General features: G+C 41.0%; 1 protein-coding gene and 2 long non-coding RNA genes across 6 annotated transcripts in view; 2 read left to right on the forward strand and 1 right to left on the reverse strand.

The window, feature by feature from the left end:
* The window catches only part of LOC132535862 (uncharacterized), a 794,128-nt gene that overhangs the window by 752,556 nt on the left and 17,122 nt on the right, over positions 1 to 24,450 (forward strand). The window lies entirely within an intron of this gene.
* On the reverse strand, positions 6,562 to 8,698 carry TCEAL1 (transcription elongation factor A like 1). 4 transcript variants are annotated; one of them, XM_016193993.2, is made up of 2 exons: positions 8,506 to 8,698; positions 6,562 to 7,594 (listed from the first exon to the last, which is right to left on the reverse strand). In XM_016193993.2, the coding sequence occupies exon 2, from the start codon at positions 7,577 to 7,579 to the stop codon at positions 7,112 to 7,114; it is 468 nt and encodes a 155-aa protein (XP_016049479.1). In that variant the 5' UTR covers positions 7,580 to 7,594; positions 8,506 to 8,698; the 3' UTR covers positions 6,562 to 7,111. The 4 variants fall into 4 exon arrangements, with proteins under 4 accessions (XP_016049479.1, XP_060039332.1, XP_007536458.1 ...); XM_060183349.1 differs by lacking the exon at positions 8,506 to 8,698 and adding an exon at positions 7,958 to 8,186; XM_007536396.3 differs by lacking the exon at positions 8,506 to 8,698 and adding an exon at positions 7,976 to 8,182.
* LOC132535861 (uncharacterized) overlaps positions 7,858 to 24,450 on the forward strand; it is a 33,518-nt gene continuing 16,925 nt past the window's right edge. The window contains exon 1 of the long non-coding RNA XR_009547608.1: positions 7,858 to 7,986. This is a non-coding gene — a long non-coding RNA (uncharacterized LOC132535861). The remainder of the gene's footprint in view (positions 7,987 to 24,450) is intronic.

Genomic DNA, 24,450 nt, shown 5'->3' on the forward strand with positions numbered 1-24,450 from the left:
TTTCTTCCCCTTCCTCTCTTTTTTCCTCTGGTAAGCCAATAATGCATATATTATTTCTTTTAAAAATTTTGTATTATCTTTATTTATTGGATAGAGACAGCCAGAAGCCAAGAGGGAAGGGAGAGATAGAGAGGGTTGAGACAGAGAGACACCTGCAGCCCTGCTTCACCACTTGCAAAGCTTTCCCTCTGCAGGTGGGGATCAGGGGCTCAAACCCAGGTCCTTGTGCACTGTAACCAGTGTGCTCAACCAGGTGAGCCACCACCCAGCCCCTATTATTTCTTTTTTTAAATATTTATTTATTGCCTTTTGTTGCTCTGCATATATTATTTCTTTAGAAGTCATCCCATGGGTCTCTGTTGTTGTTTTCAGTATCTCTTAATCTCTTTTTGTGATCTCTTACTTCTTTTTCAGTTGTCTGTTATTCATCCTTGATATTGCTAACTCTCTTTATTCTCATTTATTTTATTCTCTCTCCCCTCTACTGTTTTCTGCAGTTCATCTATTTTGTTACCCTGTCTGATACTGTTTTAGCTTGTTCAGCTAGCTGTGTTCTTAACTCAGCTATTTCAGCTTTCAGCTCTCTAATATCCTTGAGATAATTAGTGTTTTTTTCCAGAGTCTCATTTGTTGTTTCTGCATTTCTGATGACATTTCTTTCAAACTCTTTACTCGCCCCTGTGATTATTTCCTTAACTAGTGTTTGGATATTGACCTCACTATTTTGTGTTTCATCCTTTGGGGGCCTTTTAATTGGACTCTTGTCTGGTTCATTTCTTCAATATTTCTTCTTGTTGGTTTAACCATTCTATATAGTATGTTATGAGGTCCCTTTCCAGTACTTTTCACATTACTGATCACTCTTGCCTGGATTGACTTGTGTCTAAGTAAGGTACTTAAAGAGTTCACAGTTGTGGAAATTAACTGTTGTCTCAATATTATTTCAATCCCTGAGTTGGAGCACAGAGGCTGTTAAAAGGCTCTTTTGTTCTTTTTCTTCCCTGTAAACTTTGGGAGCCTCAGGACTTTTAAACTATAAGTAGGCTTCTTAACTTAATCCCTTACTCCTAACCAAGAGATAAAGCAGAGTGGGCGAGAGTTACCATAGTGGTTATGCTAAGAGACTGTCAAACCCCAAGAATCCAAAGATCCAGGCTCAATTCAGCTTCTCTGCCATGCTGGGCAGCACTGCTGGGCCCTGTGAGTTTCTAAACAAGTCCCGTTTATAGTCTGTAGGTTATGAGGCAATTTTTCACCATGTTCTCATCGGGAGAACAATGTGGAAAGGCTCCCACTATACAGCCCCACTGCTAGGCCACGGAGGTGTAACTCTTCTCCCAAGTTTCCTGGTCTGTTCTCTGTTCCCAGATGTCAGCACTGGGCATCCCCCCTCCTGCTCCAGCCTCTGAGGGCAGTAGCAATGGAGACACACAGTTGCGTTTGGTGAGTCTTAGGGGAGTTCTCTCCTCCCTTCAGCAGTCTTTTTGTTGGTGAAACTGACTGGAGGTGGTGCCTCAACTGGTAAACTGCAGGACTGTTACCAGGCACTTAATCTCTCCCTAGACTCCTCTGTGTCCATGAGCCACACGTGTTTGTACTGACTGGTGCTTTGGTGGGTACCTGAAGTCATTCTAGTTCTGCCTTATTTGGGTCCCCGGTGATCTACTTTGATATTCCTAGTTGACCCGGGAGAGGAGAAGACAGAAGCATAGCTGCTGCTGCTTAGTAGCCCCGTTTGTGGAAGTCTTTATATTTTTAAATATTTTATTTTTTTCCTTTTTGTTGCCCTTGTTTTTATCATTGTTGTGGTTATTATTATTGTTGTTTTTTATTATGTTGTTGTTGCCGGATAGGACAGAGCGAAATGGAGAGAGGAGGGGAAGACACAGAAGAGGGGAGAAAAATAGACACCTGCAGACCTGTTTCAATGCTCGTTAAGTGACCCCCTGCCGGTGGGGAGCTGGGGGCTCAAACCAGGATCCTTGAGCTTTGTGCCATATGCACTTAACCTGATGCGCTATCGCCCAACCCCCTTATCTTATCTTTTTCTGCATTTACAGATATTTTCTGGTAGAAACATATTATATACATAGCCAAAGGAAAAAGTGAAAATAATGTGAGACAATTGACTTTTTTAATGTTTCATTTTTTTATATTTATTTTCCCTTTTGTTGCCCTTGTTTTTTATTGTTGTAGTTATTATTGCTGCTGCTCTTGTCATCATTGTTGGATAGGATAGAGATAAATGGAGAGCGGAGTGGAACACAGAGAAGGGGAGAGAAAGATAAACACCTGCAGACCTGCTTCACCACTTGTGAAGCAACTCCTCTGCAGGTGAGGAGCCGGGGGCTTGAACCGGGATCCTTACGCCGGTCCAATGTTTCAATTTTTATTAGTGATTTAGTAACGGTTTACAAAATCATAAGATTACAGAGTTATAGTTCCACACCAAAATTATGTGACAACCGCCCCCCACCCTCAACACGTATGTCACACAGACACAAAACTTAACCTTGATTTGAGACAGGGAAAACCGTTTACTCTTGCGCTACTTCACCCCAAGTAGAAGACAGTCTAGGTGAATGTAAGGGTTGGGGCAGTTTCCTATAATGTGTCAAGTCTTCTTTCACCCCTCAAGACTACCTCTCTTCTCCTGTCCTTTATTAGGTATCCAATTCACAGTTCTGATTCTGGTCACAAGATGGCACATTATAAATATTGTCCAAACTAATCTTGATAAAGAGCTTTAAAGGAAAAGTTCATTCTCAACACACAGATTGTTAATTAGTATATTCAATAGGATTCTTCTACTATAAAGTCCATACACATACAAAATGATTGAAAGATATAAACTGGAATGAATATTCAATCATTTGTTTAATTCAGTATATGTTCACAGGGAACTATGTGGCAGGTACCACCAACTACAACATATTTTTCTGTGCCAGCCTACTTTACAAATTCCGAACACATAGAAAACTATTAGTAGGCATTTTGATCCAGAGAAAACAATGTGAAAACTCAACTAAATGCACAAATTAAGAAGAGTAGCATAATAAGCAAGTCTAAATCTAGAATGTCTTATGCAGAAAACTACAATTTAAATTGGAGGCAGTGTAGAAGAGAGAGGAGAACACAGAATCTGATTCAGACAAAACAGAGTCAAAATACAGGATCTCTCTCTTATTTATCTGTATGATCTTATTTCTCACTTGATAAAATTGTTTAGATGAAGATTTCTGAATGGGAGAGGGAGAAATCTCCAGACGTTTTACAAAAATCTGAATTTGATCTCTCTATGCTGTCCCACCAGAGGGGTGCCCACTCTCACGTACTGTCTCCTAAGAACCAGGGCATCCTGACTACAAAGGACTGTCTACAGGGTCCTGGAGCCTCAATGATTTCTTCTCTGGAATTGAATAGGCAAGTCACTTCTTGGACATTAGATGGGGATAACAGTTTCTTGTGGTTGACAGTTACTGAAAGCACCAAGGAACCAATTTGTGTGTGCTGATGTCCCTCCACCTGATATCAATGCTTCAAAAGCACCTTCACACCAACTGACAACTTGACTACTCTTGACTCCAAAGCCACAGGCTGTGTCTACAATGCATGTGGCTGTTCATGCATAGTGTGAAAACTATTCTCTTGAGCTGTAGAGCCACATGCCTTTGCAAGCTCTCTTTACCTGGAGACTTTGGTGTACTGGGCCTGGGCTGACACAGACATCAGAAGCACTGCAGCGCACACACACATACACACACACACACACACACACACACACACACTCACACACACACACACACACACACACACACACACCTGGGCTGACACAGACATCAGAAGCACCACAGCACGCACACACACACACTACACACACCTGGTCATCACACAACTAACACAAGAGGCCAAAGAACATCTGATGCCCTCTTAGGAATCTGAGAAAGGTAGAGAGGAAAGGGGTAGAAGCAGTCATGCCTGAGGGCTAACCCCATTTTGGCAGGGGTGGGGCAGAAGACAACCTCACTGTAGTATGAAAGACTGACCAACCCCTGTGTTTCAGCCCCAAGTTACCCAGTCATACCCAGGCCAGACATCTACTTGTTCAGAGGTTATCCTAATCAGGAAGTTTGCAGTTAGAAACTTGGACCTTATCTCCGCCTACAAAAGGTTCTCCCAAAGAGAAAGGAAAAAGCAAATTGCTGTGACCTGCAGTGGGATAACTGCGCCCTCCAGGAATGTCTGTCCAGGACAATATGGCCATTGGCCCACGAGTGTCTAGTGCTTGCTGCAGACTACAGCAGTGAAGCCAATCAGACCACCCTGGGCAGGAGTGGGGCTTGACTCAGCCCTTCCACGTTCAGCCTGAGGGTCATGATTCTGAACACCTGGAGGATCCATTCATCCTTCCTTGTAGAACAGGTACCTTGATCCCCTGGAACCAAAGCTTGCACTCAACTAACATCCTTCAGACTGTTGAAATATTAACTTTATAGGCTAGATACATGAAAAATATCCATGATGGTATTCATCATATGATGAAAACAGAAAAACACAACTAAAGTCAAGTCACACATTGGCTTACCATTTTGTTGAGCTGTGGCCCAAAACAAATTTTACATTTGTGTCTGATGCATTTTACTCATGTTGGACGAAGTTAATGCAAAGCATCATAGAATGACAGTAGTGGGGAAAACATCTTATTTGTCATCTCTCTTAACTTTGTTTTCTGAGTGTAGTCTTACTTTACTGCAAGAAATTAAACATTTTTAACAATATTATTGAGGCTGTTTTTTGTTTGTTTGTTTTTTTACTTTAAAAGCATGTTTGTAGGGCAGCCAGGTAAATGGCCCAACTGGCAGAGTGAGGGATTATCATGGTTGAACCTTCCAGTTTGAAATCTTGTTCTAAATGTACGGTAGTGATGCCCTGGTATCTGTCAGTCTCTCTTCCCTCTTTCAATGTCAAATTCTGTCTGCCCAATATGAAATAAATAATAAATCTTCAAAAATAGGCTTGGAGGGTAAGACACCTGGGAGAGTGCCTGCTTGACCAAGCATGCAACCCAGTTTCAAGCCTGACCACCACTATACTGGAAGAATCTTTGTTTCCCCCTCCGTTTCTCTGACTGGAAAAGTTGGCCTGAAGTGATGAAGCCCCAGTAATGATGAAAAAAAAAAGTGTGCTCGAACAATTATATTGCCATTATTTGTATTTTGTCCTATTCAGGTCATAGTCATTCTTACTAAAACTAGAAGTATATATAGCAGCAAGTCTCCACTTTTTGTATTAATTCACAGAAAAACAAATTTCATATGTCTGTGGTAGAGCCCAAATCTCTGTAGTTTTTGGAAGATAGGCCTGATATATTTAACTAATTTTAAAGTTAAATTTGGAGGAACTAACCCCCTCACCTGTGGCCCTTCTGTAATTGTAATTCAAAATGTCTAGAAAGTGATCACAATTGATGATGCTTACATAGGCAAACAGAAACTTGGGGTTGATATTGGGTCATAAAATCTAAAATTATTAACAGCTATCTGTATTATGGGATAATAAGAGTAATAAAACACAGTATTTAGTTTTATAAGGGTAGTTTAATAGAAAAATCTTAAGATCTGATATCCATCTGTACACATAAATATATAACACTGTAATAACTTACAAAGTATCTTTGCATATTTCTTATTAATATGGGGTAAGAATCAAAGGGGGAATGTCCTAACTTATCCAACTGATTTTCTTCAATTTATACAAGTTGAGCAAGTCAGCTTATTTGATAAGACAAGAGTACATGAAATCTGTGGGAAAGAACTGACCCTGAGGCAAGTCAAACAATTAAAATCAAAGTCATCTTTGGAGCTTAGTTGGCAAGACAGTTGAATTCTGAGTATATCACATGGTGTTTGGCTCACAAATCTATCTCCTGGTCCAGGTCCCAGAAAACTCATGTCTGAGTTTAATGGCATAAAGGGAGGCTTTAAAAACTGGGAAGGGCTATTTTTGCTAATAATTCCTCGAGACATTGAGATTTCAGCAGCACTGGGATAGTATCAACCTGCAATTGTAAAACTGATGAAGGGACATTCAGCAGTTTAGGAGATATGGCTCAACATTGACCTAGCAGAGATTCCAGATCATCAATGAGATATTGTACTCAGAGAACTGCATCATTTGGACAATGACTGGAACAGTAAAAGGAGCGAGACCCAAAAGGATCAGCTGTGTCCAAGAGACAAGGCAGTATTTAAAGGAAAATACAGGGCAAGAATAGAATATGGACTTCAACTAGAACCTCACAGGAATTGTCTGTGGGTACACATGAAACCTCCTTTGGGCACTATTCCCTGTGCTTGGAAAAAAGAATCTATAAGAGTTAGAGGCCAGCCTGTGCAAGCGGCCTAGAAAGGCACAGCCACATGCTCTTTACCTTATTTGAGTCCACAGCAACCCTGTAAGTCAAATACTATTGCCATATAAATGGGAAAAGAATGACCCTTAAAGATATCTAACATATTTCTGCTTAAGAGACTTAGAAGAAACATAGGATTTACTCTTCAATTTAGAGTTCTGAAAAGTATTTATTAAGTGCCACATTGTCTTTATAAACTGACAACTTTTAAATTGCTTAACATTTGAAAATTATATTAAAAGTATTTTGTGCAATACAAGTAAGACATGTTTGTCATGAGAAATTATGACAAAGCACAAATGGAAAACAACATAAAAATAATCTATTATCTTACCATACAAATAGCCACTGTTAAGCCTTTTAAGTATATACTTACAGTGTTTTCTTTACATATTAATATATAAGTTAACATTTTTTAACAAAAACGGAATAATATACTTTTTAGAAATTGTCTTTTTCAGTTTACAATAAGTAACATACATCTCACCATGCAAAGGGATTAGACTGAGAAAGATTTGCGGGGGCGGGGGTGGGGTGGGGAGCGAGGTGCAATTTTATGCCAGTTAAGAGAGACACTGAAAATAATGCCACACAGAAAGTTCCAATGAGGAAGGAGAGGGGTATTTAACATAATGCAAACAAAGTTAGGGTGGCAATAGTTAGATCTGGAGAAGCAGAATTAAAGGTCAATGTAGCACATTAAATAGGATATGGACGGTTCCGCCTGGCCTTCCAGTGCATTATCATCAGTTTGTTTCGCACTCTCTTCATCTCTTCCATCTCCTCTGCGACCTTGATCATCTCCTCGTTACTTAAATTTCTACCGTGTATGTCCCCTCTAAATTGTGGGCGAGAGCGAGCCAGCCTTTCCTTAAAGCTGCCTTCTTCTAGTTTGTGTTTTCCCACTCCACAAGGAGGCTGCTCCATGGGAGGGCGCGCCTCAAATAGGTCCTTCCTGGAAAGGTGCTCCCGTGGACGCTGCTCCTCTGACGCGAGCATCTCGGGAAGCAGCTCAGGAAGGAGCTCCTCCGGAAAGAACTCCTCTTCAGAGGACTGCTCCTCGGAAGACTGGTCCTCCGCAGAAGGCTCCGCGGAGGGAGGCCGCTCCTCCTCCGTCTTGGGTGTGCTCTGCGACTCCTCTACTTTTCCGGAGCTGGGTTTTTCCATGTTGATCAGGGTCTCCTTTAAAGCCCAGTTATTCACAGGAGAGAGAAAGGTAGAGTGGAGTTACAGTACTTGGTGGTGGGACCAAACCCTGCGCCATAGGGTCCCATACGTGTGTCTTTCTGATTCTGGACCCAGGTCCTTTAACCTACCCTGGACCCGAGGCTCTTAGCCCCTGGGAGCCCCACGACGCTCGCCCCCCTTAACCCACACATCTCTTACTCCCCACGTCGCTTCGCCCCCTTCCTTCCCGAAAGCCCATCGTTTTCCCAGCAGGCGTTGCCACAGGCCTCTCCCGCCAGGCAGGGGCGGGGCGGTGGGGCAGCGGCACCGGCTCCCACCCGCGTCCTCCCACGCACCCCAGCTGCACCCAGTGCCCACCCTCTCGTCACCCCGGACCTCTCTAGAAGGTTAGCAGTGAGCTGTCCTCTCCTCCAGGTGCCCCGCTGTGACTGGCAGATCTGCAGACAGACGCCCTGCAGCGGGCTGGAGCGGGGGCGGAGGGGGTCGGGGAGGGCGGCGGAGGGGAGAGGGGAGGAGGTACAGACTGCTGCTCACGCCCCCTTTCCGGGTGTCAGCCGCTAACCCCACGCCCGCCCCTCCCCCACGCCCTCTAGCTTGCAAGCTCCAGTCGCTGTTCTCCCCCTCCCGCCCTCTCTCCAGGCAAAGTCAATTACTTCTTTTCAGGCGGGAAGTGGAGATGAAGGCTAACTTAGGAACTATTTCGAGGACTTCCAGTCGCCCTCCCGGGGGTGTCCATTCACCCCCACACACGCGAGACCACACACACACGCGAGACCACCATTTTCTGCACTGAAATGGGAAAGCAGGGGGCGAAAGTAGACACAGGGGAAGGCCTGGGCTCTGCCATTCAGATCCTCAGTGCTACCAGCGACACACATCAATTTCAGGGAACCAAGGGAACTTACTTCCTTCTGCTTGTCCCCTCGACCGAAGGGCAACCAGGAGACGGTTTCTGGACAGGCAGAAAGGACCAGGACGAGAGGACTTGGGCAGACATAGGCTCCTGGTCACGTGAGGGCCTCGCGTCACCATGGTGCTCAAATCCCCAGTCACCGCTTTGACCGGTGACTGAGGCTGCAACCTGCGGAGGTTTTCTGACCACCAGGCTTCATGTCGCTTTTGTTTATATTTGCCTTTTTCTTGTTACCAAAAGCAAGTCGGCAGATAGCCTCTTACTCTCTTCCTCATTCTTCCTATTGCAGCTACCAAGACCCATTCTTTCCCCTACAGTCCAGATCCTACACTGAGATCCTACTACAGGGCTTTAATGAACCTGTATTCATTAAATGCCATCTCTTCTGACTTTAATCCAGAGCCATAAAGCCATCGTGTCCATTTAGAAGCCAGTAGAATTCCCACTAATAGTTACTTTGTGGGAGATAAACACACTTTTTCATGTTGTCCTCCCCCACCCAAATCTTTATCACAAACAGAGGGTACAGTCAGAATTAACAATTATTTATGTATAGAACTCTAGGACGAATTTAGTTTGAAAAGTGTGTAACTCTAAAAAAAATGAAATTGTTTTATTTCCATCAATCAAAACACATTTGCCCATTTACACACAAATAGTCTGAAATGGGAGCCTTCTTGATACAGAGTGGTGCTGTATATGAGTATATATATATATTTTTTTTTTTTGAAGTGTGTGTTCCGTCTGGTTCTTCCCCTTTTTATCTGCCTGACACACTGAACAATTTATTTGACCTTTCTGTGACTCAGTTTCTATACATATGTATGTATATATATGCATGTATGCATGTATATGTATATATGTGTATGCAGATATGTGTATGCATGCAGTAGTTAATAATCATAATAGAAAAAAGAGATCTTGCTGGAACTCTAAATCCTTGACCAGTTGCCTCTTGGTGCTGCTGGTTGAGAAAATTTGCACTGATTCATTAAATCAATAAATATTTACATAGAATTTATGAATATTTGGGACACAAAAAGTCAATACAGTGTAGAGGACATTCAGTATTTGACTATATGATAATTCTGCTGACCACACATTGAGTAGCAGCATTAAAACCATATGCCCATATACTCAGTTGTCATTGCAAATATGCACTTATGAACTATTATTTTTTTTAGTTCTGATATTTTATTAAGTTTTTATATTGACCTTGCCATGAATTCATAGGGAATGGGTTCCAGCAGCTCTGGTTCCTTTTGGTTCTCACAAAGTGTGCTTCTCTGGATGGAGCAGTCTGGTGCTTCAGTTGAACCCAAGTCCCCTTCTCTTTGGCTTCCTTTTTTTTCTGATCATTTTCCTTCACACGTTTCAAGAAGCTGTTTCTGCTCTTAGAGTGCTTAATATGCTCAATACGAACATTAATTCTCTTGGCAAGAATCTTGCCCTTTACTTGTTTGTTTACAACAATAACAACAGCATGCAGGTTAATATTGTAGACACTTACAGTTTTGCCATGGTAACATTTGTGGGGCATTCCTTTTTGAACAGTGCCCATTCCCTTTGTATCTACAATATCACCTTTCTTACAGATCCGCATATATGTGGCCAAAGGAACAACTCCATGTTTTCTAAAAGGCCTAGAGAACATATAGAGGGTTCCTTTCCTTTTTCCCTTTGTGTTAGTCATTTTGGCAGTTTACTGGAAGATGGCTGCTCCAGCTGAAAGGATGACTATTGTTTCATGATATTCAACCTCATGTCTTTATCTTACCTACTCTTTTATTTATTTATTTATTCCCTTTTGTTGCCTTTGTTGTTATATTGTTGTAGTTATTATTGTTGTCATCGTTGTTGGATAAGACAGAGAAATGGAGAGCGGAGGGCAAGACAGAGAGGGGGAGAGAAACACACCCACAGACCTGCTTCACCGCCTGTGAAGCGACTCCCTTGCGGGTGGGGAGCCTCAGGCTGAACCGGGATCCTTACGCCAGCCCTTGCGCTTTGCACCACGTGCACTTAACCCGCTCCGCTACCACCTGACTCCTTCCCTATCTTACCTACTCTTATAAATCTACATATTATTTCCTCATGCAGATGCTTTTTCTTCCAAAAAGCAGAATATGCCTCTTCTCTTTATTTTACAGTTTGGGAGTAAGTTGCCATCAGATCTCAGAGAATCCTGGGGTTGTTTCTTTTTCTTTTTTAAGTTTTTTAAGTATTTATTTATTTTCCCTTTTGTTGCCTTGTTTTTTATTGTTGTAGTAGTTATTATTGTTGTTGTTATTGATGTCGTCGTTGTTAGATAGGACAGAGAGAAATGGAGAGAGAAGATAGACACCTGCAGACCTGCTTCACCACCTGTGAAGCAACTCCCCTGCAGGTGGGGTGCTGGGGGCTCGAACCGCGGGTCCTTGCGCTTTGTGCCACATTAACCCGTTGCGCTACCGCCCGACTCCCGGGTTGTTTCTTTAAACCTAGGCTTGACTACTGAGATCCCAAACATATTTATACATAATATTTCCCATTTTAAGAATTTCTTGTCACTTTCTTCAACATCTAATTACCTTTGTATTGAGACAACAGCAAGCTGGATAGTGCATCACTTCTATATCAACGCCTTGTAGTGTTTCTTCCCAATAAAAGTCCCATTTAATCTACTTATTTCTAACCCCCACCCCACCCCACAACCTCTTGTAATGAACTCATTATCTTGAAATATACCAATTCAGCACTCAGAGTGCTATTTTACTTTTGTTGAAATTTCCCTCCTAGTTTTTTATACACATTAGTCCTGGTTCTGTCCTCCCTTTGTTACAAAGCAAGTATAAAATAACAAAAGTTCCTTTGTGCCCTCTGATAGCGTAAAATTGCAGGAGTTCGTTTTTTTTCTCTTCACATTTGTGAGACACTGGGCAATTAACTTGACCTTTGTGTGACTCAATGTCCTCATCTGCAAAATTAGAGACATAATAGTAGCTATTATATGGGATTGGTAACTGTACCAAATTAGTCAGTACAAGTCAAGTAACTGGTGTAATAATGCCTAGTGCATAGAAAGCATTGGATGCATTTAACTTAGTATAAACATTAACTGTAAAAAATAGTAATGATAATACGATATAGTGCTAATAATCTAGTAAAAATCATTCTTTAATTATTAAAATTAATTGAGCGCTTGTACCAGACACTATAAACATCTTTTTGTTTGTGATCTTGAATATTTATAAATAATCTCCATAATGTAGTGACTCTATCACATTCCTCATTCTCGAGTAACCACCAAGTATCATTCTAGGATTATATTAAATTTTGTCGATGTGATGTCACACACTTGAACTCACTTTTATTTTTCTGCCTCCAGGATTATTGTTGGGGCTCGGTGCTTTCACTATGAATCCACTGCTTCTGGAGGCTATTTTTCCCAATTTGCTGCCCTTGTTGTTACCCTTGTTATTATTATTGTTGTCATCGCTGTTGTTGTTGGATAAGACAGAAAGAAATCGAGAGAGGAGGGGAAACGGGGAGAGAAAGACACCTGCAGACCTGCTTCACCACCCATGAATCAACTGCAGGTGGGGAGCTGGGGGTTTGAACCAGGATCCTAAAAGCCAGTCCTTGCACTTGGTGCCATGTGCTTTTAACCCGCTGCACTACTGCCTGGCCCCCTTAAATTCACTTTTAAGCCCCTGTCAGCTGAAACTCTCAAATCTATTTAAGACTTCATGGTTAATACATTTCTTGTAAATCATCTCAATTTTATCCCAAGTACAGAAGCTTTTGTTTTTCTTGATAAAAATGTTGTCTTAATAGATTCACTCCCTTACTCTTTGAATACAGATTCTAATATTTGGCCCAATAGCAACAAAGTATTAACTATAGTATTCTATTTATACTAAAGAAGATAATGAATTCAGCAAGTTCAGGAAAGATTTAAGGGAAATCTCAGCAGAGAATTCTGACTCCAAATTAAAAAATAATCATTTTCAACATTGAGTGTGGCTACCAAGAGGGAACCCTGCCAGGCTAGTTCCCCCTCCTCCTCGCTTTATGTGTAAATTCTTAGTATGGGTAACTTACTTTATATTTATTTATTTATGTACTAATGTATTTTATTGGGATGTTAATGATTTACAGTACAGTTGTTGGCACATCCACTGAGATCTGTGTATCCCTATGTTAAAAGCAGCACAATTTGTAATAGCCAAAACTTGGAAGCAACCTAGGTGTCCAAAAGCAGATGAGTGGCTAAGAAAGTTGTGATATATATTACTCAGCTATTAAGAATGATTAATTCACCTTCTTCACTTCATCTTGGTCGGAGTTTGAAAGAATCATGTTAAGCAAGATAAGTCAGAAAGAGAAGAATGAATTTGGGGTTACCTCCTAGTGCTACTGATAGGTGACATAGATGCCTCTGAGAGTTCCCAAACCAATATATATAAATTAGCTGTTGAAAAGAACTTAACAGGGAGTAGGGCAGTGGTGCAGTGGGTTCAGCTGGGTTAAGCGCAGGTGGCACAAAGCACAAAGACCGGCCTAAGGACCCCGGTTCAAGGAGCCCCAGGCTCCCCACCTGTAGGGGAGTCACTTCACAGGCGGTGAAGCAGGTCTGCAGGTGTCTGTCTTTCTCTCCCCCTCTGTCTTCCCTTCCTCTCTCCGTTTCTCTGTCCTATCCAACAATGACAACATCAATAACAACAGCAACAATTTAAAAAAAGGACAACAAAAGGGAAAATAAATAAATATAATAAGGAATAACAATAATAACTACAATAATAAAACAACAAGGGCAACAAAAGGAAATAAATAAAATAAATATTTTTTAAAAAAGTAAAGAACTTGACAAGCACACGGAACAGACAAGAGGTGTGAGCAATTAGAACCAAGCAAGGAAAAATAAAGGCAATGCCTTTTGGACACTACACTCTCTTTCTGATAGGAGCTGATGTGGCAGTTTCCTTGAGAGAAGGAACGCTCAAGAGGGACTCCAAGTGTAGGTGATAGAGAAGGCAGAGAAAGAATGAAAGAGAACACAATACCAAAGCTTCCTTCACTGCAGTGGGGATCATGTTTGAGCCTGAGTCAGGTACATGGCAAAGCAACACTCTATCCAGCTGAACTATTTAGCTGGCCCAAGACCCTTTTGTTGTCTGCTCCTGACCTCATCTTACCTGGACCTAACTTGTGTGCATGTACATACACACACACACACACACACACACACACACACACACACACACACTCCCTTACATAGTACTTGTAAAGAGAAATGAAGGAGTCTGGGGTCAGCTGTAATGGCCACTCATACTGCTGGGACACACCCAAGAACGACTAAAGCTGGTCCAGACTTGGGCTGACAGGACTGACTCTAGCTTTCACTCACTTGCGAGACAGCTCTGGAGGCATGGGATTCTCCTACCCCCCACCCTCTGTTTATGTTTCTGTCACCTCCCCCTTCTTCTCCTCCCCCTCCTCATCCCCTCCCCCCTCCTGCTTTTTTTCTCCCCCCTCTTCTCCCTCTCCCTCCCCCTCTCCTCCATTTTGAAAGGTGGGGGTGGGGCTGTGGGAGAACAATGGCTGAGATCCTTTCCAGCCCCAGGATGCTTACTCCAAGCTATCTATCACGGTAAGGAGGAGATTCCCTTAGGAACATCACTGGGCCTGAGATGGGTCCTCTCCAGGTTGTGGCTGCTGCTGCCTTTCCCAGAATCCAGACAAGCTCAGAGGAGGGAACTGAGAGCTCCTCCCAGGCTGGCTCTCCCTGCTGTGCTCCAGCACCTGCACAACCTTCCTCTTGGCCTCAAGGACTTTTAAAGGGGTCCAGAATAGCCCCAGTCTATGGTCTGGGTGACAGAGGCAAATTAGGCTACACTACTTTGTGGGTCTAGTGTAAAATAATTATGTAAGTCCCCATGTAAAAGATTAAGCCTTAAACATGATTATATTCTAAAAGATACAAGTGTCAGTTTATTATTAAACATTTAGGGGCTTAAATTATTTGAATATAAGTATAGCTTCAAATATATATCACTATAATAAAGTGATAATTTTTTGTCAATAATACCAGCTGCAAATGGGACATTGTAAGTAAGCATGATTTATAGTGCATTCTACTGGGATTAGCAATACATCTACCTTAGCATGCATATAATATATATGTATATATAAGTGTGAAAGAAATAAGCTTGAATCATATTTCTTATAAGAAAAAAAGTAGGGAGTTGGGCGGTAGCGCAGCGAGTTAAGTGCACATGGCACAAAGCGCAAGGACCAGCATAAGGAGCCCCAGGCTCCCCACCTGCAGGGGAGTCACTTCACAAGCAGTGAAGCAGGTTTGCAGGTGTCTATCTTTATCTCCCCCTCTCTGTCTTCCCCTCCCCTCTCCATTTCTCTCTGTCCTATCCAACAAAGGTGACATCAATAACAACAACAATAATAACTACAACAATAAAACAAGGACAACAAAAGGGAATAAATAAATATTTTTTAAAAAAGGAAAAAGTGTCATTTCAGGTACTAAAACTTAATGCTTTTCTATGTTGTGGTCTCTTTTAACATGACATTTTATTTTGTAGAGGAGATGCCTCGCTCATGCACTATTTCTCCAGTTCGACTGCTTTCTCATTGGGGACGGGGGAGAAACTAACATGGGAGATTCCCCCATTGCTGCCACTGTTATGTGATTCCAGGACTCAAATCTGAACTTCATGCACACAGGTATGCACCCTACCCAATGAGCTATTTCTTTTTTTTAAAGTTATTTTTATTTATATATTTATCCCCTTTTGTTGCCCTTGTTGTTTTATTGTTGTAGTTATTATTAATGTTGTCATCGTTGTTGGTTAGGACAGAGAGAAATGGAGAGAGATGGGGGAAGACAGAGAGAGGGAGAGAAAGACACCTAACAGACCTGCTTCACCGCCTGTGAAGTGACTCCCCTGCAGGTGGGGAGCCGGGTGCTCGAACCGGTATCCTTAAGCCGGCCTTGCGCTTTGTGCCACGTGCGCTTAAACCGCTGAACGACCACCAACTCCCTCAATGAGCTATTTCTGTGACCCATGTCATTTGTAAAGTATCTTTCTTTCTGTGGTCTGGGAGGTGGCACACTGGATAAAGTATTGGACTTTCAAGCATGAGGTCCTGAGTTTGGTCCCTGGAAACACATGTGCCAGAGTGATGTCTGGTTCTTTCTCTCTCCTATCTGTCTCATAAATAAATAAATTTTCTCTCTCTCTCTCTTTCTTTCTTTCTTTCTTTCGTTCTTTCTTTCCGTCTTTCCATCTTTCTTTCTTTTTCTTTTGCCACCAGTGTTACTGCTGGGATATTGTGCTTGCACTATTACTGTGCTGGTTCCAGTAAGCTGGGAGCTTTCAGCTCCTTGTGAAAGGCAATATGTACATTCCACTGGGTGTGGTACTATCCAGCCCCCAATGTGTTTCATTTTTATTAATATTTTTACTTTTTAATATTTATTTATTCATTTTCCCTTTTTGTTGCCCTTATTGTCTTTATTGTTGTAGTTATTATTCTTGTTGTTATTGATGTCATCATTGTTGGATAGAACAGAGAGAAATGGAGAGAGGAGGTGGAGACAGAGGGGGAGAGAAATACACCTGGGAGTCAGTCAGTAGTGCAGCGGGTTAAGCGCCAGGATCGGGGTTCGAGCCTCTGGCTCCCCACCTGTATGGGAGTCGCTTCACATGATGTGAAGCAGGTCTGCAGGTGTCTGTCTTTCTCTCCCCCTCTCTGTCTTCCCCTCCTCTCTCCATTTCTCTCTGTCCTATCCAACAATGACAGCATCAATAACAACAACTACAACAATAAAACAAGGGCAACAAAAGGGAATAAATAAGATAAATATTAAAAAAAAGAAAAGTTAGAAAGATAGACACCAACAGACCTGCTTCATGGCTTGTGAAGCGACCCCTCTGCAGGTGGGGAGCCAGGAGCTTGAACTGGGATCCTGCCACTGGTCCTTGTGCTTTGCACCATGTGTGCTTAACCCAACTCCCAGGTGTTTCGTTTTTGAAAGTGCCTCCTGATTTATAGAGAAATTGAAAATGTAGTATATATCAAGTTATGATCTTCTCCTCACCTTGCATTATAGAATAGTGTTTTTTTAATGCCCTATTTTATTTATTCCATTAACTAGCCGTAGAAATAGAAAGAGGAAAGGGAGGAAAGAAAGGATGGAATGAGGAAGACAGAGAGATACTGGTCAGAGCAGCTCTCTTGCATACATGATGCCAGAGATGGAACTTCAGAACACATGCTTCCAAGTCCAAAACTCTCCCACTGTCTCACCTTTCTGGCGGTGTATAGCACATTTGTTATGATGAATTAAAGTTTACATTTAATTTTTTAATTAAATGTAAACATTTTAATTTCTTTTAATATTTATTTATTTTCCCTTTTGTTACCCTTGTTGTTTTTATTGTTGTTGTAGTTATTGTTGTTGCTATTGATGTCATCATTGTTAGGACAGAGAGAAATGGAGAGAGGAGGGGAAGACAGAGAGGGGAAGAGAAAGACAGACACCTGCAGACCGACTTCACCTGTGAAGCACTCCCCTGCAGGTGGGGAGAGGGGGGCTCAAACCCAGAACCTTATGCTGGTCCTTGCGCTTCGTGCCACGTGCGCTTACCCCGCTGCACTACTGCCTGTCTCCCTTAATTTAATTTTTTTAACCAGAGCACTACTCAGTTCTGGCTTATGATGGTGTCAGGGATTGAACTTGGGACTTCGGAGTCTCAGGCATGAGAGTCTCTTTGTGTAAAGAATTATGCTATCTACCCCCACCCTTATTTAAATTTTAATTGTTTTTATCCAATGTCTTCATCTACTCCTACATAAGTCTTTAAACAGTATTTTATGGAAATCATTTCATCCCATCCAAATTAAAGACACATGCGACCCATATGAGTTATGATCATTGTTGCTAAATTTAGCATGACTTTTTATTTATTATTATTCTAAGTAAAATAAAAGTAAAATTTAAATTATTAGTATGAATCATATAGTATATGCTTAATTGTACAATACCAGTGTTAAATGCAATACAAGAGCATTTGACTTATGCAGAATCACCAAAATGTAACTTACCAATGTTTATATTTTTACTTCTTACCAAAACAATGGGAATGCTACACAAAACTAGCCCCTTCATTTCACTTCTTTATATTTGCACATTCTACACAAATTCTTTACCAATGCCTTGATGATGATTAAGTAACAGTGTTTTCACTTTATATAAATCTCTTTAATATTCCTGTAAGACTGGTTTAGTGTTAGTAAAGTCCATTAGCTATTGTTTGTCTGAAAAGCTTCTCATCACTTCTTTGAACCTGATTTATAAACTAGTGTAAGAGAATACTCATGATTGGTGGTCTTTTCTATTTAGATTTTAAAATGAATCTTGCTACTCCTTTCTAACCTTTAGAATTTCTGTTGAGAATTAAACTGATAAGTCTTTTTTCTCTTTCCTCTCTATTTTTTAATTTTTTATTTATTTTCCCTTTGTTGTCCTTGTTTTTTATTGTTGTTGGAGATATTATTGTTGTTACCCTTGTGCTTTGCGCCACGTGTGCTTAACCCATTGCACTACCACCCGACTCCCCTTCTTTCTATTTTTATTTGACAGGACTAATGTTTTACAGTTGACAGTAATACAATATTTTGTACATGCATAATATTTCTCACTTTTCCACACAATACAACCCCCACTAGGTCCTTTGCCATCCTTTCCCAGGACCTGAACTCTCCCAACCCACCCACATTAGAGTCTTTTACTTTGGTGCAATACACCAACTCCAGTCCAAGTTCTGTTAAGTGTTTTCTATTCTGATCTTGTTTTTCAGCTTCTGCCTGTAAGTGATATCATCCCATATTCATCCTTCTGTTTCTGACTTATTTCACTTAAAATGATTTCTTCAAGCTCCATCCAAGATGGGATGAAAAGGGTGAAATCACCATTTTAATAGCTGAGTAGTATTCCTTTGTATATATAGACCACAACTTGCTCAGCCACTCATCTGTTGTTGGACACCTGGGTTGCTTCCAGGTTTTGGCTATTACAAATTATGCAGCTATGAACATAGGTATACACAAGTCTTTTGGATAGGTGTGTCTGGTTCCTTAGGATATATCTTAAATAATATTTCTTTATCTTTGACATTTGCTATTTTATTTTAATTTTTTAAAATATATTTATTTATTTTCCCTTTTGTTGCCCTTGTTTTTTATTGCGGTTGTAGTGATTGTTGTTGTTGTTATTGAATTGATGTTATCGTTGTTAGATAGAACAGAGAGAAATGGAGAGAGGAGGGGGAGAGAAAGACACCAGAATATCATTCTGGCATATGTGATACTAGGGATTGAATTCAGGACCTCATGCTTAGGAGTCCAATGCTTTATCCACTAGACCACTTCCCAGGATGTTGTTTCTCATGATATTGATACATAGCTCTTTTATATGATCTTCATTTATTCTAGTCTTTTCCTTTTTGCTGTTTTTTTTTGAGGGGGTGATTAATTCCTTTACTTTCTCATCCTACTCTACACTTCACCCTTTGATGTCTATCTTTCAGGTGTTTCCCTTGATAGGTGTTCCGAAGATATACCATTAACCCAATTTCCCTTTATCCCATCCGAAACCCTCCTTTCCCAGAGTCCTTTGCTTTGTTGCAATACACCACACCCAGTCTGATTTTCACCTTATGTTTTCCCTTAATGTCCTTTATCCTTAAGTTCCACCTATAAGTGAGATCATTCAGTATTGGTCTTTCTTCTGGCTTGCCCCACTCAACATAATACCTTGAAGTTCTGACCAATAAATTGCAAAGGACAGTCATCTGATCATTATAATCTCCTTTATTATTTCTCTAAATGTATTGCAGTCCTCCTACATAGATCTTAATTTGATGAGCATCCTTAAGACTGCAGCTTTGGGGAGTTGGGCCGTAGCGCAGCTGGTTAAGCGCAGGTGGTGCAAAGCGCAAGGACCAGCGCAAGGACCGGCGTAAGGATCCTGGTAGGAGCCCTGGCTCCCCACGTGCAAGGGAGTCACTTCACAGGCGGTGAAGCAGATCTGCAGGTGTCTGTCTTTCTCTGCCCCTCTCTGCCTTCCCCTCTTCTCTCCATTTCTCTCTGTCCTATCCAACAACAATGACATCAATAACAATAATAACTACAACATAATTGCCGGATCATAGGGTAGGTCCATTTCTAGCCTTCTGAGAGTTCTCCAGACTGTTCTCCACAGAGGTTGGACCAATTTACATTCCCACCAGCAGTGCAGGAGGGTTCCTTTGACCCCATACCCTCTCCAGCATTTGCTGCTGTTACCTTTTCTCATGTATGACATTCTCACAGGAGTGAAGTGATATCTCATTGTTGTCTTTATTTGCATTTCTCAATAATGCAAATTATTGAGACAGTCAAAGACTTGGAACATTTTTTTCGTGTATTTCTCGGCCTTTTGGATCTCTTATATGGTGATTCTGTCTATGACATCTCCCCATTTTGGGATGGGGTCATTTGTTTTCTTGGATTTGAGTTTGGCAAGCTCTTTATATATTTTGGCTATTAAACTCTTGTGTGATGTATGGCATGTAAAGATCTTCTCCCATTCTGTGCGGGGTCTCTTTGTTTGGGTACTGGTTTCTTTTGCTGAGCAGAAGCTTTCCAATTTGATGTAGTGCCATAGGTTTTTACTTGCCTTAGTCTTCTTTGTAATTAAATTCATTTTACTGAAAATGTCTTTAAAATTTATGTGGAAAAGAGTTCTGCCAATATTTTCCTCTAAGAATCTGATAGTTTGTCGTCTAACATCCAAGTCCTTGATCCACCTGGAATTTGCTTTTCTGTTTGGTGAAATATAGTGGTTCAGTTTCATTCTTCTGCATGTTTCAACCCATTTTTTCCAACACCATTTGTTGAAGAGACTCTGCTTTCCCCATTTAATAGTCTGGGCACCTTTGTCAAAGATTAGATTAGATTAGACCTGCTTCACTGCCTGTGAAGCAACTCCCCTGCAGGTGGGGATCCGGGGGCTGGAACTGGGATCCTTTCACTCGTCCTTGCACTTTGCGCCACATGCGCTTAACCTGCTGTGCTACCGCCAACTCCTTATACCATACTTAAACTGAGGAAATGGTGCAGAATATGCCAAGTTTATATAGCTTTTTTAAAGGGAAGATCTCTGCATTAAAATAATCATTACAGAAAATATGATGATTGCTATTTCCATTAAAATGTAAAATGAGGGAAATGAGTTATAATAAATATGTGATAATTATCTTACATAATTTATTCAACTTCTGAATGAGTTAATGAGGTGGCTAGTGTTTTTTTCCTACTCAAAAAAGTTTTTTTTTCAAATAACAACTAATGCTATTATAATTACAAGAAGAGTAGTTTTGCTTAAAATTGAAGGGCGGGGACTGCATGGTGGCACAACCCATAAAATGCATATGACCATGAGCAAGGAGTCAGGTTCAAGCTTCTGGTCCTCATCTGCAGGGGTAAGCTTCACAAGCACCAATGGTGAAGTAGTGCTGCAGGTGTCTCTCTCTTCCCATCTCCCCTTTCCCTCTCGATTTCTGTATTAAAAACATAAATATTTTAAATGTATTTTAGTGCAACATTAAAGTTTTGTTTCTCTCTTTATTCATAAGAAAATGTTTTCTTGGTCTGCCCTTGATAAAAAGCTATGAAATGTCTTCTCAGAAATCTTTGCTTTTTCAGTAATCTACATAAAAAGCAAAGATTTTGTGTCTTACCAAAAGAATGTTCTGTTCTTCATATTCTCTTTATCATATCTGTGATTACATGAAAGCACTTAGTCTTCTAAGTACTACATGAGCTAAGCTTTACTCACAACTATGCTACCTTCTGTGTTTGCTTTTGAATTCATTTTTGTCACTTTTGGTTATATAGATAATTGAGTATTGTTTCACATGGATCTGTGACCCTATTTAATCAAATGTTCAAACCTCCTTTGACATTTTTTAAAATATCCACAAATCAAATACTAAAGAGAATTCTTAGGGTACTAGAGAGGTTACTCAGTGGTAGAATGTGTGCCTTGCATATTTGAGGCTCTAAGTTTGATCTCCTCCACGACATGCCCAAATCACAAAAGTAGAAAGGCCAATGAAATTGTACACTTGGGAAGACACTTGTTTTGCTATATGCTCAACCTGAATTTGAGCCTTCAGCAACACAAAATTGGAGGAAGGTTTGCTATTGTGTGTATCTCCCTGAAAAAGTTGGCGCAGAGTATTGGAACTCCTGCTATGAACAAAAGGAAACAAAAAACTTCCTTCAGCATGATAATATGTGCACCTACAGGGTGTCAGCAGGGCCAGGTGGTGGCGCACCTGGTTAAGCACACACATTGAAGTGTGCAAGGACCTGGGTTCAAATCCCTGGTCCCCACATGCAGGGAGAAAGTTTCACGAGTGGTGAAGCAGGGCTGCAGGTGTCTCTCTGTCTCTCTCCCTCTCTATCTCATCCTCCCCTCTCAATTTCTCTCTGTCTCTATCAAATAATAAATAAATAAAAATATTAAACCATAAAAAATAGGGGTCAGCACATTTCACCCTCCACCAAACCATTATTTTGTTCCACCATAGGGATTTAGGTACCTAGTCTCTCCACACTGCTCCCCTCTTTCCCTTCTGAGACCCCAAATTTGTTGCAGCAGACCACCGTCCATTGAGGATTCACCTTATATTGTTCTTTGCTTTGTTTCTTAGATCCCTTCAGTAAGTGAGATCATCCAGTATTCATCCTTCTCTTTTTGGCTTATCTCACTAAACATGATTCCCCCTACTTCAACATGTTTAACAAAGAAGTATGTGTTATCATTTCTTACAGTGGTAATATATACATATATATATATGTTCTGAGATCAGAACATATATATCAGAACTTCTTTAACCACTCATCTGTTGTTGGACAAAGATGTGTTTGTATATTTTAAAAACTTTATAAGGGAAAGGGAGAGAGGGAGGAGTGGGGGAAAACATGAATATTGCTCCACCATCCATAGAGTTCTGCTTTTTTTTTTTTTTTTTGTCTTTGTTGCTCTCATGTGGTGACCAGGACAAAACCCAGGGTCACAAGCATGCAGGTGTTCTCCCACTAAGTTACCTCCTGTTTCCCAAATGGAGTTTTATTTCTTTCTTTATTTTTTATTAATTATTTTATTTTTTTGCCTACAGGGTTATTGCTGGGGCTCAGTGCCTACACCATGAATCCACTGCTCCTGGAGGCTAATTTTTTCCCCTTTTTGTTGCTCTTGTTGTTTTATTGTTGTGGTGGTTATTATTGTTGTTATTGATGTCATTGTTGTTGGATAGGACAGAGAGAAATAGAGAGAGGAGGGGAAGACAGAGAGGGAGAAAAAGATAGACACCTGCAGAACTGTTTCACCACTTGTGAAACGTCCCCCCCCCCACCTGCAGGTGAGGAACGGGGCTCGAACTGGGATACTTATGCATGTGCGCTACTGCCTGACCCCCCTTCTTTATTTTTTTAATCACCATGGTTATCACTAAGACTTGGTACCTGCACAACTCCACTGCTCCCAGAAACCTACTTCTCCCCACCCCCAGATAGCAAGAAACAGAGATAGAAATAGAGAAATAGAATGAGAGACACCACTTCACTGCTAGTGAAGGTTTTCCCCCCATCCCTGGATTTGCTTTCATGTTCTGGCCTGGTGTTTAAACCTGGATCCATGTTCATGGGAACATTTATGGACTACCAGGTAAGTCACTTGAAACCACCACCACCATGCGGTATTTTGAAATTAAACTAAACTTGAGATTTTCTAGGGGGCTCCTGAATATTATCAAAGGATTTGTAAACTATAGATCTTTTAAATAGGGATCCTAATGTAACTGGGTTTGGGGGCTGAACGCTGGTGTACCCAGTTGAGTGCACATATTACTACGTGCAAGAACCTGGTTTTGAGCCCCTTGCTCTCCACCTGCAAAAGGGACACTTCTCAAATGGTGAAGCTGGTCTGCAGGTGTCTATCTTTCTCTCTTTCCTATCTTCCTGTTTCCTCTCAAATTCTCTCTGTCCTACCCAATAAAATAGAAAGAGAGTGCTGCTAGGAGTGATTCATAGTGATGGCACATAGGCCCAGCAAGAACCCTGGTGGTGATTAAAAAAAAACATAAATGGATTTATTAAATTACATTAAAAAAAAACCTGTTCTCTGTGGCTGCTGCTGCTTCTCCTGGTCAGGTGCATCTCGGTGGAGGTGTGCCAAGTATTCCCATGGCTACTTCTCCTGAGAACTGAACGTGTGTGACTCTGCTAGCCGGTAAACTTCTAGACTACAGCCATGAGCAACATTTACCAGAGCTGATAATTGTTTATCTTGTAGGACTAAACTTTTGATAACTATATTCAGACTTTATGGACCTAGCATACTCTTAACCCTTGATAATAAGTGCTTATTTTGCCTTTTACCTGTTTCACCCTAATAAACCTTGTATTGTTTAAACCAGAAAAAAAAAAAACTGTCGAGTATCTCACCTGGTAAAGTAAATTCTTTCCCATGCACAAAGTTTGAGTGCTGGCAAGACGCAAGGGTACTGTGATACATGGGGAAGCTCCATAGATGATGGAGCAATGCTAGATGCCTCTGTTATTTTTCTCTTCATTTTAAAATACAAAGAATGGAAAGGTCAACATAGGGGAAGGAAATAATGTATGCGTGGGGTCCCTAGTGCAACACACATATACACAAAAAGAAGGTTAAACATGACGGCTGCTCTAGACTTTTGGAAATGTACAGCAACCAGAAACTAAGGGCTAAAATTAACTAGGGAGGTTACTTTTCAAAATCAGATGACTTAAGTTGGGCAAGTCTCCCAAGTACACAGTTCAAGATTTTCATCTCCTATATGATACC

The sequence above is a fragment of the Erinaceus europaeus genome, chromosome X (assembly GCF_950295315.1).
Source record: "Erinaceus europaeus chromosome X, mEriEur2.1, whole genome shotgun sequence".
In the NCBI taxonomy this organism is placed as follows: domain Eukaryota; kingdom Metazoa; phylum Chordata; class Mammalia; order Eulipotyphla; family Erinaceidae; genus Erinaceus; species Erinaceus europaeus.

Excerpts from the sequence above, each read along its gene's own strand:
- TCEAL1 (XM_060183348.1), bottom strand. The coding sequence starts at position 7,791 with ATGTGTGGGTTAAGGGGGGCGAGCGTCGTGGGGCTCCCAGGGGCTAAG. Across the intron at positions 7,595-7,728 it reads CTAAGAGCCTCGGGTCCAGG|GAGACCCTGATCAACATGGA; the intron begins GTAGGTTAAAGG and ends TGGGCTTTAAAG.